The sequence below is a fragment of the Eleutherodactylus coqui genome, chromosome 6, assembly GCF_035609145.1.
Source record: "Eleutherodactylus coqui strain aEleCoq1 chromosome 6, aEleCoq1.hap1, whole genome shotgun sequence".
In the NCBI taxonomy this organism is placed as follows: Eukaryota; Metazoa; Chordata; class Amphibia; order Anura; family Eleutherodactylidae; genus Eleutherodactylus; species Eleutherodactylus coqui.
The window spans coordinates 219,626,698-219,645,543 of NC_089842.1; the positions used below are offsets into that span (position 1 = coordinate 219,626,698).

Consider the following 18,846-nt stretch of genomic DNA (forward strand, 5'->3'; position numbering starts at 1 on the left):
CCCTACTTACACTACATAAAAAAATGAATACATTATCTAGCAGGTTCGGTCCGGGTTCAGGTCCCTCTCTCTCCTCTTCATAGCTCCATCACACACTTCCCACAGTCCTCGCCGGTCGTATAACATTACTTCCTAGTTACAGGATAGATAAATCCCGCCTCCAGGAAGCGATGGTTGCGATTAGTTCATCGACCACTGCTCAGCCAATCAATGCAGTGCTGGCTGAACCAATTCGATGGCTGTGATTGGTTTATCCAGCGCTGCATAGATTGGCTAAGCAGTAGTCAAAGAACCAATCAACATCTTGTTGTGGAGGTGGGATTGATGAATTGATGAATATATAAATAGACAGATATGAGATAGATAGATAGATAGATAGATAGATAGATAGATAGATAGATAGATAGATAGATAGATATCAGAGAGCTATATATATACATAAATAATGAGATAAATATTAGATAAATAAATACATATGAGATAGGTAAATGAAAGATAGATAGATATGACATAGATACATAGATAGATATCAGATATATATTAGCTTGATATATACATAGATAATGAGATAGATAGATAGATAGATAGGAGATAGATAGATAGATAGATAGATAGATAGATAGATAGATAGATAGATAGATAAAATCATAGAATCGTACAGTTGGAAGGGACCTCCATGGTCGTCGGGTCCAACCCCCTGCTCAGTGCAAGATTCACTAAGGCTGCCCTGTGCACGGGCAGGGTGGATTCTCGTGAGTGGATTTCCACTGGGGATGATCATTTAAAGTCACCACAATGAACCTATCATCATTAAAGGGTTCATCGCGGCATGCCACGATTTTCTAGACGCGAGTGGAAAATCGCGATGGATTTTCCACTCATGTACATCAGGCTGTACTTTCTATAGTTATAGTTATAAAAAGCGTTTCAAGCGTGATCCATGTGTGATTTATCGCTGCGGATAACGCTATAAACTATCGCCTATGGACAGCCAGCCTAAGCCATCCCAGAGAGATGTCTGTATGTCTGTCCAGCCTCTGAAGACTTCCATTGAAGTAGAACTCACCTCTGTGGCAACCTGTTCCACTCATTGATCCCCCTCACTGTCTAATATCTAATTTGTGTCTCCTCCCTTTCAGTTTCATTCCATTGCTTCTAGTCTTTCCTTGTGCAAATGAGAATAAGGCTGATAACATGATAACTTTTTCTATGGGTCAATACAATTACTACGATATCAAACACACACACACATATATATATATATTTATTTATTTACTTATTTTTTTGCTGTACTACTTTTATATTTTTTAAAAGAGATTTAATTTTTTTTATTATTTTCTGCCGCCATCTTCTGAACGCAATAACTTTTTGATTTTTCTGTCGACATCATTGTGAAAGAGCTCATTTTCTGCGGGACGTCCTGTAGTTTGCGTTGGTACCATTTTGGAATACATACAACTTTTTAATCGCTTTTATTGCATTTTTTTTAAAGACATGGTGACCAAAAAACCCGCATTTCTGGTGTTATTTTTTTTTCTGACGACGTTCATCATGCATTGTAAATAATGCATTACTTTGATAGATTGGATTTTTACGGACACAGCGATACCAAATAAGTATTTTTGTTTTATTATTTAGATTCTTTTATTATAAATATGGCAAAAGGTTTTTTAAAAAAACAAAAACTTTTATTACTTTAAAAAAAAAAAAAAATATTAAAAATTTATTGTTTCTATTTTTCCTTTTTTTTTTAGTCCATAGCATTACATCATACTGCGATCAGGCAGGCAGTCTATCAAGCCACCCCACGGGGATTTAAATGCCACTTTCTCTTTATACATACTCCAACGCTGCAGGACATAAATGTACCTCCTATAGTGGGAAGAGGATAAATTGGGGTGCCCGAAACTGGACAAAGTATTCCAGATGACGCCTAACCAAGGAAGAGTAGAAGGAGATATTTACTTCATGTGATCTAGACTCAATGCTTCTCTTAATATATCCCAGAATTGTGTTTGCCTCTTTGGCTGCTGCATCACATTGTTGACTCATGTTCAGTCTATGGTCTATTAGTATACCCAAGTCTTTTTCACATGTGCGGTTACTTAGCCCAATTCCTCCCATTCTGTATGTGCCTTTTTTATTGTTAACAACTGTACTGTGAGAATCTAATTGAGCAATATTTCCCAACCTTGGATATTATTCTTCCTACCCTCTTTCAGAGTCCATTAAAATCTGCTGTTCTGAAATCCAACCTTAAAATTTGAGTCCTCTCAGGTCTTCCCTTCCTTGTTATTCAAAATTTAAGGATATCATGATCACTGCCTCCTAAGGTCCCAGCCACCCTTACTTCCTCAACCATTTCCTTTTATTAAGGGCTTATTCACACAATCGTATCCTTAAAACGCTGCAGAAGTCCTTCAGCATTTTACCGATCTGTGTGAGTCGGCACAGCACAGACCGCATATTGCAGCTAGTGCACTGCGCATGACCTCGTATCTCACACACGTGATCATGCGCAGTGTGACTTTGTCTTCTTTTTTTTTATTCCCTGTTCTGTTTCATAGCAGGGTTGCATATAAATTGCTGCCCAAATGTGATCTATTGCGTATGGACAACATTGCATACACTGCCCATACAAAAGTTGTATCCTTCAAGCCTTGTATTCCAATCATAATCCCACCAAGCTTCCATGATGCCTATGACATCATATTTCTCTTCCTGTGTTAGGAGCTCTAATTCTCCTTGCTTGTTTCCCAGGCTCTGTGCATTTGTGTAGACACATTTTAGTTTGTGATCGGTGTCTCTTGCTCCTCTACTTTGCTTTTGCATTTCTTTCCACTTTCCACTTTCCAGCAAGGTTCTCAAATGTATATTAGCTGTATATTTTTACCTTTCACTTCCCTTCCCATATTGTTCTATCTATCATATAGATATGAGATAGATGGATGGATATATATGAGATAGAGAGATAGATAAATAGATATGAGATAGATAGATAGATAAGTAGATCATACAATGGATAGACTGCACTTGTAAAGTATACATCAGCTAGAAATCAATTAATGTTCCCACTTTACCATACAGACGTTAATTTCTATAGTTTATCTGTCTTCCCTTAGTCCTAACAGCAGCACAACGATATTTGTATTGGTATCTTTGTGCTGCTGGTTAGGATATAAGGGGAAAAACTGATTTATAATGTTAATCTCTGTTCTCTGAGTCCGTTAATTATGTTATATAAAATCTCTGTCTGTCCTGCCATCCTGCCAGCACACAGGGCAGTAATACCCCATCGTTGTGCTGCTGTTAGGATGTGAGCAACTGCAAATAAATTCCGTGTGAACATAAGAACTTTCTTGCCACTGCCCGGCTCTGCTACGTCTGATGCTTATTTGGGTTTCAGTAAATTCTCATCCTTTTTGTTGTTGTGTTTTTAATAGAGCTATAAAAACTTTTAACAGAGATGGAGGCTGAAACATTCTATATAAATACAGAATATATACTGGAATCACAAATGTATACACATACACACATATATAAATACAGAATATATACTGGAATCACAAATGTATACACATACACGCATATAATATACATATATTTTATATATCGTACTCCAAAATAACAATGGGCATACATATGTACATATACAGCTGTGTATATAATTATATCGACCCCAAAAAGATCTCAATACACAGTTTGGGAAAATATAAAAAAAAAATCTTTATTTACCAATCATATTAAAATATTTCTATTTTTCTAATTTACAGGTTTAACAAGAGAGCGCAGCCCCCCCACAAAACAGTACATCAGTCAAATATGCATTAGTATACTGGTTGATGTAAATTTTATGTCATGTAAATTTTAAATAGAAAAACTTTAATATGATTGGTACATAAAGATTTTTTGATTTTTTTTTATATATCATAGCCATAACATGCATAGGACATACACAAATAAACATGAAATATACATAAAAGAACATTAACATACAACATACAAATATAGAATGCAAATATATAAAATACTTATGCATGTTAATGAATAACAGCATAGAAAAAGCATATATATATATATATATATATATATATAAATAACTTATAAACATATAAATAAATACTATACATAACTTACCCATACCATGCATAGAAAATGCACATACATACCCTGTCTCCCTGAAAATAAGACATACCCTGAAAATAAGACATAGCATAATTTTCCAGGATTTTTGCGGATGCAAAATGATTTTTAAGGATTTTTGAGGATGCTTAAAATATAAGCCCTACTCCAAAATTAAGTGCTGCTTATGGTTAATTAAAAAAAAAGTCAATTTAAATAGTGTCCATTTTTTGAGCAAAAATTAATATAAGACACTGTCTTATTTTCGGGGAAACACGGTAACATATACAAGATATACATTAACATATAATGGACACATATCGGGATATCTCTAGACCTAATACATATATCATTGATACCAGATATATACCTATAGATGTATCTGTATGCTACCTGCACTGCTGCGGCACCACAGATAGGGTCATGTTCACATCTGTGCCGCACAAAATCACAGACAAAATCTGATTGAACATGATAGACGCCTGACAGAGGTCCATCGACTGCTATTAGTGGCCTTATCTGGCATGTTTGTTACTGTCCCCGTTCATCTCCTGTGATGTCTACATGCAGTCCGTGTATCCGTCTTGTACCTCCATATCTCATCCGTTTTTCACATCCTCAGAAAAACTGAAACAGACCCTATTCAGAACGTTCTGCATCTCTGATCAATGAAATGCGGACGGCACAGACTGTGATTCTGTTTCTTTTTGCACCCACATTGACTGATATGGACAAATATCATCCACAGATCAATCAAAATAGCGCATTCTGCGTTTTTTTTTACATAGATGGCATGTCTGTGTAAAAAAAACATTGTGCAAATTGGCGCATTGACTACATACTATGAGCCCACTGCAGACTCGGGCAGCACATGGGCTGAAAATACGCATGTGTGAAGTCACATGGAAAATCAGAAATGCAAACACCAGTGAGGACTGAAGCCAAACTGAAAAAGCAGAAACGGTTAATTTATGCTTCAATTTACATAAAGGTGCGAGATATAAGAGAAGACGCACGTGTGAAGAGATATGGAAGCTGAAGTAGCCACCAGTTGCCATTAGACATACCGTATTTATCGCATATGTGTGACATTATACGAGACAAATGGGGTAAATACCCCTGATGTTGCCACCATACGCTTGTATAAAAATCATTCAAACAACACACACAATATAATATGCAATATGACACGGCTGAAATATTACATAGTGATCCAACCGCAGATAGTGCTGGTCCATCCACCGGTGCCACAGACACTACCACTGATTGACACTACCACTAATGTCTCATATCAGCACATTAGTGAAATTATACATCCCTGGCCCCTGACATGAATCATTCTGAGATATACAGAGGAGATAAAGCGATCGGGGTCATACCTCGTATGTTTGACATTGTCTTCTGCTCTTGTGCCCACCACATCCAGACTTCAGCTGGTCCTGAGATCACAGGTGATATCTTCAGGGCGAAGAGCCAGTAGTGCTCAAGGGGCCGGGCTGCCAACAACTGAGCTCAATCACAACTTCATCTACTTAAAGCCTCCTACCTGGGAGAGGCACATGGCCCCCTACAGGTAGCACCCATGCCCTACAGCTAATGCTTTGGGGTCAGCACAGATGTACAGGATCTTAGAACCTCCAAGATAAGATGAAAGAAACCAGTGACATGATAACCGAATATGCAGCACTAAGATGTGCTGCACCTGTGAGGGCACCGTGGCTGGAAGCATCTGGCAAATGTACGTGTAGTCTGACTGATCCGTCTGCTAATCCGGAGTTGCTTCCAGCACAAAACCACAATATAATCCCAGCTGACTTGGTGCCCACTGTCTGCTGGGATACACCAAGGTCAGAGCGGAAGACGCTGCCCTGACCTGTGTAGTGGCCCGTGCTCAAAACGCAGACAGAGGTCTCAGTGAAATTATTGGGAGCTGCACCCGCAATTACAAATATGGGCCACTTCAGCAGGGTTAAAACAGAAGCTTCCACGCTGATCCCAGTGTACCCTTGCACTGACAGCTAATCAGCCAGGATCCCAAATGGCAGACCGCAGCCTATGGATGGCCTATCCTGACCATATGTCATCAATAGTATTTTGCCTGGAAAAAACTTTTTAACTTGGAAAACCCCTTTAAGAGCCCAGACCAAGGAAGGGGGTTTCTTAAAGGAATAGTCTAGTCTAGAAAACCCATTGTCATGCACCCTATTAGGGAGTTCTGAGTTAATCACGGAGGGTCCTCCGTTCAGGATCCTTTTCTCTTGGCCAAAGTGCAGAGTGGTTACAAAGAGTGTCTCCTGCTCTGGAGGACCCGTACTATCCTGCATTACATGGACAGCCCATTGATACAAATGGACATTTTGTAATGCTTAATTTTCCCTGAGGGGGTGCTGCAGGGAATACTTACAGTCAGGTCTCTCCACAGATTACAGCTGAATACTGGGGATCACATCAGCGGGACACTTTATGATTCATCTATTGCCAAGGGAACTCTCTCATATTATATATATATATATTGTACTTACTGTCACAATCATTTCACGTTTGCTAGCACAGTAAAGTATGTCATGGACAGAGCTAAAGAACAATGCACCTGTCACATTTTATATACAGATGTTAGCAATACACAAGAAGGGCCCCCACACCCAGCACGATGCCCGCCTCGTGTCCATGATGCCCTGTGACAGCTGGTGGGATGCTTGACAGGCTACGTGTCACCTCACACCTTGTAACGTGTTAACCACAGAGCAGTAAGATATAGACCTGCCTAACCGCAGCTCTGCTTTGAAAAAGCTTACAAGGCAAAACCAAAGCAGCAATGAATATTGTACAATGGAAAGTATCAGGTAAGTAGAACAAGTAACACTGCAGCAAATGATAGAAAATAGCAAGAAGCACAGAGCAGGATCAAAACGAGAAGAGTGATGTACAGAGCATGGGGGACCTTGCTTCAATGTCCTGGTTGTAGTAATAAAACTACTATATAATACTGCTCCTATATACATGAATGAAATAATATTACCCTCTATGTACAGGGATATAATATAATACTGCCCCCTATGTACAATAATATAACTACTATAATACTGTTCCTATGTATAATAATATAAGTACTATAATACTGTTCCTATGTTAGTTATCTTGCTTGGACGACGAGGGTCCGTAGTGCCGATCTGGAATGACCGCGACTGAGAACATTGTTCCATTCAGTAATGACGTTGGAGGAGGTACCGTTGCCTATCTGTTGTACCCAATAGGCCGCAGACCACCAGGAGGCCTCCGCTATCCGGCAGGGGGTCGTCTCTCGATTTTCCTAGCAATTGCTGCGGTTAGAGCACCGTGGGCCGGGACAGCTTCTGAGAAGCGTGCAACATGACTAAAAAGTGCAAGTTGTCTCCTTGTTATTGTGTTTGTTATTGACTCAAGCCCCGTGCAAGCTTGGATCTGATGAAGTCAAACCAACAGACACGGAGAATCTGGCGTTGGCATCGCATGTGAAAGGACTACAGACGCTCAGTGGTTTGTGAAAGCAAGGTCCAAATCTCCGAGCCGTACAATAATATTGGCATTATGCTGGTCCGAGTGTTATGTTCTGCCTCCGCCAGAGTTTATCTAGGGACCTCATCGCTGAGGCTGCCAGCGCTATTCTCCGCAGGATGTCTGGAAGCATCCTCTCATCTGTGTGCTGAACGCTTCCGAGGTACATGAACTCACTGACAGCGTCGACTCTCTGGCCATTTACGCCTAGGTCCAAAGGGATTGCGCCGGCTCCTAGATTCTGCAGCTTGATTTTTGCCAAGAGATGTGAAGCCCAAGACAGGACGCCTAGAAATCAAACTGTTTCACTGAGCGTCTCAGATTATTAATTGCGACATCCAAGAGTGCAACATCTTTGGCGTAGTCCAGGTCGGTGAAGTGATACTCCGGAAGAGTCACCCTATAATATTGGACAATACGCTGAAGAATCCAGTCAATGGCCCTGCAGAAGAGTACGGGAGCCAAGACGCAACCTTGTCGAACACCAGATGAGGTTTCAAAACTAGCAGAGGTTGAACTGTTGATACAAACTTTGGCGAATGTGCCCTGATGCACGTCTTTTAGTAGGTTTAGAGGGGATGTGGGGACGCCAATGCCATGCAAGGCCTTCCAGAGGGCTTCTCTGTCGACCGAGTCGAACGACGCCTTGAGATCGACAAACGCAACGAGGAGCGGTTTGTTAAATTCTCTATGTATCTCTGAGAGGAGGCTAAGAGCAAGTATGGCATCCATGGTGGAGCAGCCTGCCGTGAAGCCTGACTGCTAGGGTCTCCACTTGAAAGTCAGGAGTGGTTGTATCCTTGAGAGAAGAACGTGCTCGAAGACTGTGCCGGGAACCGAAAGGAGCGTTATCGGCCTGTAGCTAGTGCATGCTGTTTTTGGGCCCTTCACCTTGTACAGGGTGAGGATGATGCCCTCCTTACATTCGACAGGGACTTTCCCACAAGACCAGATGCGCAGAAATAGCAGTTCTTATCACCTCAATTGCACATTTCAGCAGTTCAGGTGGAATGCCATTTGAGCCTGCGGCACGTCCGTATCCAATTTTCTGAATAGCAGAATGGACCTCTTCCCGTGACGGAGGATCCGTAGGCATAGAATGGTCATCCACAGCAACAGATGCGAGGTCATCGAGGTCGTGGCATGGATTAGCTGCTGAATGGTTTAGGGCGGATGAGAAATGCTCACGCCAACGTTGAAGAGACCCGTCATCGTTGGTACAAGGGCTGCTATCAGATTTGTGAATTGCATATTCCAGCTGGTGCCTCGGATTATGGCCACTGCTTTGTATGCTGCTTATAGATTGTTTGACTTCAGATCCTCCTCAGCTTCATCAGCCAGAGCATTATAGTACCGCTCCCTGTCTTTCTTGGCCTTTGCCCGGAACACGCCCTTCAGCCTCTTACATTCCGCTTGGTCGTTTATAAGGCGGGCTTTCGTCTTCGCTTCAAGGACCTGCATAGTATCGTCCGGTAGCCAGGGGTGCCTACGGGGTCGCCGGTATCCGAGAACGGTCTTTGCCGTTTCATGGATAGTGTATCTTGTGACATTCCAAGCTGCCTCTGGTTCATCTGGGAGATTGCCCAGAGCGTGGAACCGGTTTTCGATTGCGATATTGTATTGACATTCGAGTGCTGGATTTTTCCTCAGGGCGTCAACATTTAATGAAAATTGTGATCTGGTCTTATGGGGCAGACGGAGTGGAACTGCTATTTCGGCAACAAGCAAACAGTGGTCTATGTTTGCTGGAGCTTCTGCTGCGCGGTATATTCGACATGATTGGACAGAATTGCGATGACGAATGTGTATATAGTCCAGTTTCTGTTTTGCACGTCCATCGTTGGATATCCAGGTAAACCTATGAAGGCTACGTCTCTGGAACCAGGACCTGGCCACTGTGAGGCCCATTGAGGCATAGAATGACACCATGTGGCGTGAATTGTCATTGATTAGGCCTTCGCCAAAGAATCCAACGATGTCTTCGTAGCCAGGAGTCCAAGGACCTGGGTTTGCATTCAGGTCACTGAGCACTACGAGTACATCATGCGAAGGGACGGACTGCACGGTAGCGGCAAGCTGGTCATAAAAGGCATCTTTGTCTGCAGCTGTGTGTTCTTCAGTTGGTGCATATGTCACAATAATGGACATGTGACCGTGACGATGAACGAACCTGGCGTACAGCAGGCGAGGTTGAGATCGAATGCCACATTTCCATGGACTGATTTATGGGAGGGCGAAGGATCAATGCCACTCCCTGGGTATGGTCCGAGCCACCGGAGTGTAATATGGTGGCGCCATTAACCTCGCGCTTGTCATGATGCAGTAGACAAGCTTCGGGGATGCCGGCTATAGTGATGTTATATTTAGCCAGTTCGTTGAGGAGTGCCACCTGGAAGCCAGTCCCGTTCAGAGTAAGGACATTCCATGGGGTAAAGCGGGTGACTGAATGCAGGTCAGTTTTGGGGACCCGATGATCAACCTTCATCCAGAAAGGGCCATCCCGAGTTGGGCTTTTGGCTCTTTTCTTCATGTGTGCACTGTGAGGTGCTGGTTGGCAACGGGAACTCGGGTTGTCAAGGGCTCTAACCCTGGTGCTTGAAGTGCTAGCCATTGTTTTTTGTTCAGGAGTCCCTGGATACTTCGTCGCCTTGGGACAGGGGGTGACAGGTAGCACACTATTGAGGCCCATTTCACAAGTGTATTGGTACTAGGCCCTTCACTGTTGCATGCTGTTGCCGTTTGTCTCGACTAAGAGGTGTATCTGCCTTCAGCAAGGAAGGAACCGCTGCTGCCTGGCCTGCATCGGAGCCTCGTTAGCCAGACGTGTTAGAAGTTCCTGACAGGTCGGCATAGCTACCGTAGCGGCCACCGTACTTCGCCCTGTCAGGTGGTCCCCTACTTGACTGTTGCCCGTCTACCATGACGAGGACGTGATGTTGGACTTTTGAGAGACAAAAATAAATAAATATATATGTACAAGAATATAACTTCTATAAAACTGCTCCTACGTGCAAGAATATAACTACTATAATACTGCTCCTACGTGCAAGAATATAACTACTATAATATTGCTCCATATGTACAAGCATATTACTGCTATAATACTGCCTCCTATGTACACGAATATAGCTACTATAACACTGCCCCTTATGTACAAGAATATAACTACTATAATACTGCCCCTTATGTACAAGAATATAGCTACTATAATACTGCTCCTATGTACAAGAATATAGCTGCTATAATACAGCCCCTACGTACAAATATTTAACGACTATAATACTGTCCCCTATGTACAATAATATAACTACTATAATATGGCTTCCTATGTACAAGATTATAACTACTATAATTCTGCCCCATATGTACACGAATATAACTACTATAATACTGCCTCCCATGTACAAGAATATGACTACTATAATACTGCCCCTATACACAAGAATATAAATACTATAATACTGCCTCATATGTATAAGAATATATCTACTATAATACTGCTCCTATGTACAAGAATATAACTATTATAATACTGCTCCCCATGTACAAGATTATAACTACTATAATACTGCCCCCTATGTACAATAATATAACTACTATATTACGGCTTCCTATGTACAAGATTATAACTACAGTACTAAAATATTGCCCCATATGTACACGAATATAACTACTATAATACTGCCTCCCATGTACAAGAATATGACTACTATAATACTGCCCCTATACACAAGAATATAAGTACTATAATACTGCCTCATATGTATAAGAATATATCTACTATAATACTGCTCCTATGTACAAGAATATAACTACTATAATACTGCCCCCCTATGTACAAGAATATAAATACTATAATACTGCACCTATGTACAAGAATATAACTACTATAACACTACATCCTATGTACAAGAATATAACTATTATAATACTGCCCCCAATGTACAAGAATATAATTACTATAATACTGCTCCCTATGTACAAGAATATAACTACTATAATACTGCCCCCTATGTTCAAGAATATAACCACTATAATACTGCCTTATATGTATAAGAATATAACACTATAATACTGCTCCCTATGTACAGGAATGTGACTACTATAACACTGATCCCTATGTACAGAAATATAACTACTATAACACTGCCCCCTATGTCCAAGAATATAGCTACTATAATACTACCCACTATGTAGAAGAATATAACTACTATAATACTGCTCCTATGTACAAGAATATAACTACTATAATTCTGCTCTCTATGTACAAGAATATAACTATTATAATACTGCTCCTATGTACAGGGATATAAGTTTTATAATACTGCTCCCTATACACAAGAATGTACAATAATACTGCCTCCTATGTACAAACATATAACTACTATAATACTTCTCCCTATGTACAAGAATATAACTACTATAATACTGCCCCCTATGTACAAGACTATAACTACTATAATACTGCCCCCTATGTACAAGAATATAATTACTATAATACTGCCCCCTATGTACAAGACTATAACTACTATAATACTGCCCCCTTATATAACTAAAATAATACTGCTCCTATGTACAAGACTATTCACTGAGGCAGAGAGTGTCTATATAACCAAAATGTAGAGCCCTTCACAGTAATAGACAAACTAAAACTACAATACTTTATTAACCCCTTAGTGACGAAGCTTGTTTGCGCCTTAGTGACGGAGCCAAATTTTGGAAAACTGACATGTGTCACTTAACATATCATAACTCCGTAAATGCTTTGCATATCCAGGTAGGTGGCATAATCTGTGCACATAGTCCCAGAGTGGTCCAGATCTCAGTACACTGCTCTGAATAACAGCTGATACAGTCTAGGCACATGAGCACAGAGTAGTCCAAATCTCAGTGCTGCAAACTTCTAAATTGAGTGCACTGTTATTGATAATGACTGTCACAGTCCAGGCACATAGTCCCAGAGCGCTCCAGGTCTCAGTGCTGCAGATTCTGAGATGAGTACACTGCTATTGATAATAGCCAGGAAACCTATAGCTAATATGTAGTCCCATAAACATATAGGTCCCAGTCCTATAGAATCTTTGATACTAATAGCACGGTGGATGAACCGATAACTGCATCTGTCCCATAGGCGTATAGGTCCCAGTCCTATATAATCATTATAATCCTAATAGCACGGCTAAGAAACCGGTAGCTGCATCTAGCAGTTCTAGATAATAATCCCCCAGGTTGTTTTCAGAAGTATACCAAAATAATAAAGAGTAAAAGATATATAGTGAGAGATAGCGCCTCCGGCCTGTGTGGTAGACTATAACTACTATAATACTGCCTCCTATGTACAATACTATAACTACTATTATGAGGGTTAAAATTCTAAGTGCAACACCAATCGGCCCACCCCACTTGCCCCGTTGCCGGCCGTAAGAAGAGACACCACACACAGGAGTCTGGTCTAGCTCCTCACACGGGAGAAAAAAACTGCGCGCTTTATTACAGATTACATGAGATCTTATACCCTCTGCCCTCTCACCACTAGGGGGTGATGGGCTCATAACCATATATGGGCAGTCCGGATTTGCGGACTGAGACAGTGAAAATCATATAACAGTCATGTACATTTGAACATCTTGATATCTTGTTCCAGCGCTTCTGGGAAATCGGCCAAGTACATGCGTCCTTGCGTCTGGTTCGGTATCTTCTCTGAACTTCTAGAACATCTTCTTGCAAAGCCTTGGCATATCTGATTTAAGGCGACATTTAAGTTTTTTCTCATTTGGAATTGAATAAAACTTGCATATAGGTATAAAAGCATAAAAAACACATATGGCAATATATATATATATATATATATACCCTCACAAACCCCCCTAAAAAACTTAATATGGAGATCAAGCATCAGACCTTGCACTCTTCCTCGGTCGTCTCTCCCTTGCGTCAGGGTTTCTCCATTGCCCGTAAGTCCCTACTCCTAAAAGGGAAGGATCCCTACCTCACCTCAGAAGGAGGCCATGGATTCCCTGGGCTTATTTCCGGGCCTCCATACCCTCTATCTGTACAAGTTAACACCCCACAGGGTGTGCCCTCGCCGGAACCTAAGGTCTTCTGCACTTTCCCTAGGCAAATGGGAAGTCCACTGACAGTCCATCTTATGAGACGGGGGCAGACACAGTACTAGTACATTTCTCCATTCTTCTGGTAACGTACATGGTTGGCATTATCGGAACTGGCTCTTCATTTTTTTCAAACAAGGGAAATTTTGGTCACATTATCCAGTCCCTTACTCATACTCTTTGATCAAAGGGAAAATACACATACAGAAAATTACATACCCCACCTCTTTCTGCTAAAATCATATCCACGGCCACTCTATTTTGGAACGCCATGGATGCAGTGGGCCCTAACTGGTCAGCTAACCCTTGTAAAGCATCCCTGGTGTAATTTACAAACCTCTGCTGATTGTAATAGATATAATTCATCCAATCTACATTATTATTAACAGTGACAAAAGCAAATAAGGACTCAAAACCTGCTTAGACATGATCTCTAGAATTAAATTCATCTCGCACCCCCCTTGGCACTCCTATTACATCTATGTGTACATGTGGATCAAAGTTACCACCTGGAGCGTCAATTTCTCTCTTAGCACAATGCGGTGTTGGATTCTCACCCTCAGTGTACTCTTCATATTGCACATTTCATTGTATTAATTTGTTCTGAAACCTGAAACACGGGGCTAGTGTACAGTAGTCAAGCGTGTGTGTTAGAGGAATTGTACCACATTATAGCATTTAAAGGATATGCAGGATCATTAGTTTTTTCAGTGCGAAGTGTGGATCCAAGTGGGTTTTCCTTCGAGCTTGACTGCAGTTAGGGTGGTGAACAACATCTGGTAGGGACATTCAAACCGGGTTTCTCTCTCAAACTTTTTCACATAGACCCTGTCACCTGGTTTTAGATTGTGACACTCATCTGTAGGACCTGGGATAAAAGCAGAGACTGCAGAATGCATTACTGACAATTCCTTGGAGAGGCTCATGACAAAATTAACAAGAAAATCATTCCCCAAACTCTGCTACTGTGGCATGTATCCTCCTGGAAAAAAGAAAAACTAATTGAAAGACACTCAATTCAAAATTTACCCATTTTCCTCCATTGTCTTTTGTATCTACTTTCCCCCTACTCCGCGGATGGTAGGGTGTGTGAAAAGCCTGAAATATACCCAAAACAGACATAATATGTTGCATTATTTCACCTGTGAAGTGTGTACCTTTGTTTGACTCAATCACTTCCGATACCACATATCTGCGGATTACCTCATTCATGAGCTTCTGTGCGATTACCTGCTTATTTACTTTGGTAACAGAGTAGGCCTCCAACCTGAAAAACATTAACAACAACAAGCACATTTTCATGCTTCCCAACAAGTGGCAGCTGAGTGTAGCCAATTTGCAATCCCTGAAATGGGTAGAGTGGTCTAGGCAAGTGTGGTGTGGCAAATTTACTTCTGCCCTGTTGCTTACGGCAAAGATCATGCAAAACTGGACAAATGATGCAGCAGCTACAGAAAACCAAGGAGCCACCCGTCCTTGTTCAAGCGTAGACATCATTACTGCTTTAAGAGGTGCGTCTTTTCGTGCGTCAGCTGGGCCATCATGAAGCACAGGGACTATGGTAAGCAAGTTCTGTTGACTGTTCACCATACGCCGTCCCTTTTTAGTCCATTTGTCTTTTTCTTAACTGTAAAGTCTTTAGCATATCAAAGTCCAATGTTTTTATCAAAGTCCAAGTTCATATCAAAGTAGTCAAAGTCCAAAGTTATTATCAAATTCTTCTTTTCTTCTGTTCTTCCACGGCTTGAGGGCCGCTGCCTTTGCTGTGTGGCCTGTGATGGCGTTGCCTCTTGCTTCTCCGGTGTAGGAATTGGTGTGAGCTTTCCACTTTGTCAGGTAGAAGTAGGGCCTCCATGAGACTCTGCACCATTGCATCATTCTTAATTGGCTGTCCTGCTGAGGTAAAAAACTGTCTGGCCTTCCATGTTGGGCCGTAATCATGAGCTATGCCAAATGCATACCGGGAGTCAGTGTAAATGTTTGCCGTCTTACCTTCCTCCACTCTACACGCCTCCGTGAGTGCTTTTAATTCCGCTTCTTGTAATGCGACATGCGGAGACATTCTGCTTTTTAGGACATCTTGTTGTGTAACCACCGTATATCCAGTGTGGAGTCGTCAATCACCCTGGGTACCATCTATAAAAAACAACTCAAAATATGCATTATTAACAAGGGCTTTCAGTAACTTTTTTTTTAAAACTTAAATTTTCTTGTTGCATCACTGCTAGACAATCAGGCTGATATTCTATTTCAAATAGATCAGAATCTTGTTGCAAAAAATTTAAAAATTTAAAAATGACTTGCAAAAAAATTTAAAAATGGCTGATTTGCAATACCTAAAATGGCTGACTTGCCATACCTAAAATGGCTGACTTGCCATACCTAGATCACCTATGCCTTCTCCTCCCCCCCTTTGAAACAGGGTACGCAATTGGAACAATAGTAGCCGGGTTTAAGTTATTATAACATTGTAAAAAGATTTGATGGAAGCAGATAAGGCCTGTAAAATGTTAACACCAATAGCAGAAACATGAGTTACAACGGGGAAGAATAATCTACAAAGCATCTACTAATATTGGAAATGTGATATCCCTTTAAGTGAATTCATTATTAGTCTGTTCCTGCCTGCAGTCTTATCAAATCTGAGACAGGAGAAAAAAAACAAAACAAAAAATTTTTACTAGCTGCTCAAAATTCTCCCCCCCTCCCTTGTGCAGGAGGGATGAAACATTACTACGTACTATTACATCATATAGCTCCACCCCTTCGATATTGGCTCCGTGCGTCCGTCTTCTCAGCTCCATTTTAGCTTAACAGTCCAAGCATCCACATCACAACCAAGCAAAGTCCCATGCATGGGGAGGACCTCCATCCCTAGTCAATATCCACATCACACATTCCACCACAGCTCAAACACGGGTCACTAACTCACATCCATCCATGCTCTCAAGTTTGCTCCGTCACCCCCTATTGAAGGTGTACCAGTACACACAGATGCACGGACAAAAAAAAGTTTGGCAAACATACATACATCAGCTGAAAAACACCGAGGTGAGTGCTTATCATAAAGTACATGATTCTATTGAGATGAGATTGTGAATGAGCGCTATTTATGACAAATTATGTGAAAAAAGTTTGCTGAGTGACTGAAATATTCTATATTTCTTATCTACTGAAGCTATTATATGCTGTATTAAACACTGAAGTGTTTTAGAATCTCTGGGTATTTTTCAACCCCCCTTGTGACCCTGAGCTCAGAGTGAATCTGAAAGCCCCCACTTTTTTAAAACATTTCACTTACGGATACTTTCTTAAACAAATAATGTGTATATACGTAACTTTCTCTGTCTCTCTCTCTGCTCCTAGCAAACCTTGGTCTTTCAAGGCACCTCTCGGTCCTAAAGACCTCCTCCCAGACACCATTTTGTAATCTGCCGTAGGGTCGGTGTCACACATTTTCATTAGAGTTTTCTTACATTTTACAGATTCATCCACACGGCGGCAGCCCTTGAGGGGCTCTGTCTTCTTTAATAAGATCTTACGCATATTACAACATCAACAATAATAATAATAACACGCTCCATAGAGTGAATCCTTCTGACCCGAATTGTCAGCCCCTTATATATGGCAATACAACTGAAGGCATCTTCTTCTTATGGAACCAGTCCCAAAGAGTACATCCCTCTCCTCAGCTAAACCATTAACTACTAAACTAACCGAAAACGGAGGGTTCCTTCGTCAATGGGACCTGTCTTACAGAGTGCTTCCCTCTCCTCTAAACCATTAACGACTAAATAAACTCGAACGGAGGGTTCCTTCGTCTGTGAGACCAAATGAAAAGTAAGAGGAAAAAAATTCTGCAGATACAACAAACAATCTCCACTATCGCTAAAACACTACGGACTTCAAAGTACAAATAAACTACAGACTAATTTCTGGGTGAGCCATTGGTGCGCATATCACGGTCAGTGGTCCATGACGGCAAACCCGGAGCCCACACGAGTTACCGTGTAGAACTCTTAACCCAACCCGTCCGGTCACAAACCACAGATAGTCAGTCCTGCTGCAAGACTCGCAGTGTAAAACACAACATAAATATATGTTCGTCTTACCTGGAGTTCTTGTGAGTTGATCAGGCTCAGTTTGCAGCAGGACGATTTCTCAGTAGCGTGGATCCGGGTGAATTGCGCTGTAAGCTCCGATTTTACCGCCCCAGTTGGTCGCGCAATTTATGAGGGTTAAAATTCTAAGTGCAACACCAATCGGCCCACCCCACTTGCCCCATTGCCGGCCGTAAGAAGAGACACCACACACAGGAGTCTGGTCTAGCTCCTCACACGGGAGAAAAAAACTGCGCGCTTTATTACAGATTACATGAGATCTTATACCCTCTGCCCTCTCACCACTAGGGGGTGATGGGCTCATAACCATATATGGGCAGTCCGGATTTGCGGACTGAGACAGTGAAAATCATATAACAGTCATGTACATTTGAACATCTTGATATCTTGTTCCAGCGCTTCTGGGAAATCGGCCAAGTACATGCGTCCTTGCGTCTGGTTCGGTATCTTCTCTGAACTTCTAGAACATCTTCTTGCAAAGCCTTGGCATATCTGATTTAAGGCGACATTTAAGTTTTTTCTCATTTGGAATTGAATAAAACTTGCATATAGGTATAAAAGCATAAAAAACACATATGGCAATATATATATATATATATACCCTCACACTATAATACTGCCTCCTATTTACAAGAATATAACTACTATGATACTGCTTCCTATGAACAAGAATATAACTACTATAATACTACTCCTATGTACAAGAATATAACTACTATAATACTGCCCCCTATGTACAATACTATAACTACTATAATACTGCCTCCTATTTACAAGAATATAACTACTATAATACTACGCCCTATGTACAAGAATATAACTACTATAATACAGCCCCCTATGTACAAGAATATAACTACTATAATACTGCCCCGTATGTACAAGAATATAACTACTATAATACTGTCCCCTATGTACAAGAATATAACTACTATAATACTGCCCCCTATGTACAAGAA

The 18,846-nt window shown here is 41.1% G+C and overlaps 1 protein-coding gene across 2 annotated transcripts in view; it reads right to left on the reverse strand.

The window, feature by feature from the left end:
• The window catches only part of LOC136631610 (nuclear receptor ROR-gamma-like), a 29,209-nt gene extending 23,596 nt beyond the window's left edge, over positions 1 to 5,613 (reverse strand). For both annotated transcript variants that reach the window (XM_066605896.1, XM_066605895.1), the window contains exon 1: positions 5,502 to 5,613. In XM_066605896.1, coding sequence (XP_066461993.1) covers positions 5,502 to 5,544 — 43 coding nt within the window. In that variant the 5' untranslated portion in view covers positions 5,545 to 5,613. The remainder of the gene's footprint in view (positions 1 to 5,501) is intronic.
• Between the last annotated feature and the right edge of the window lie 13,233 nt (positions 5,614 to 18,846).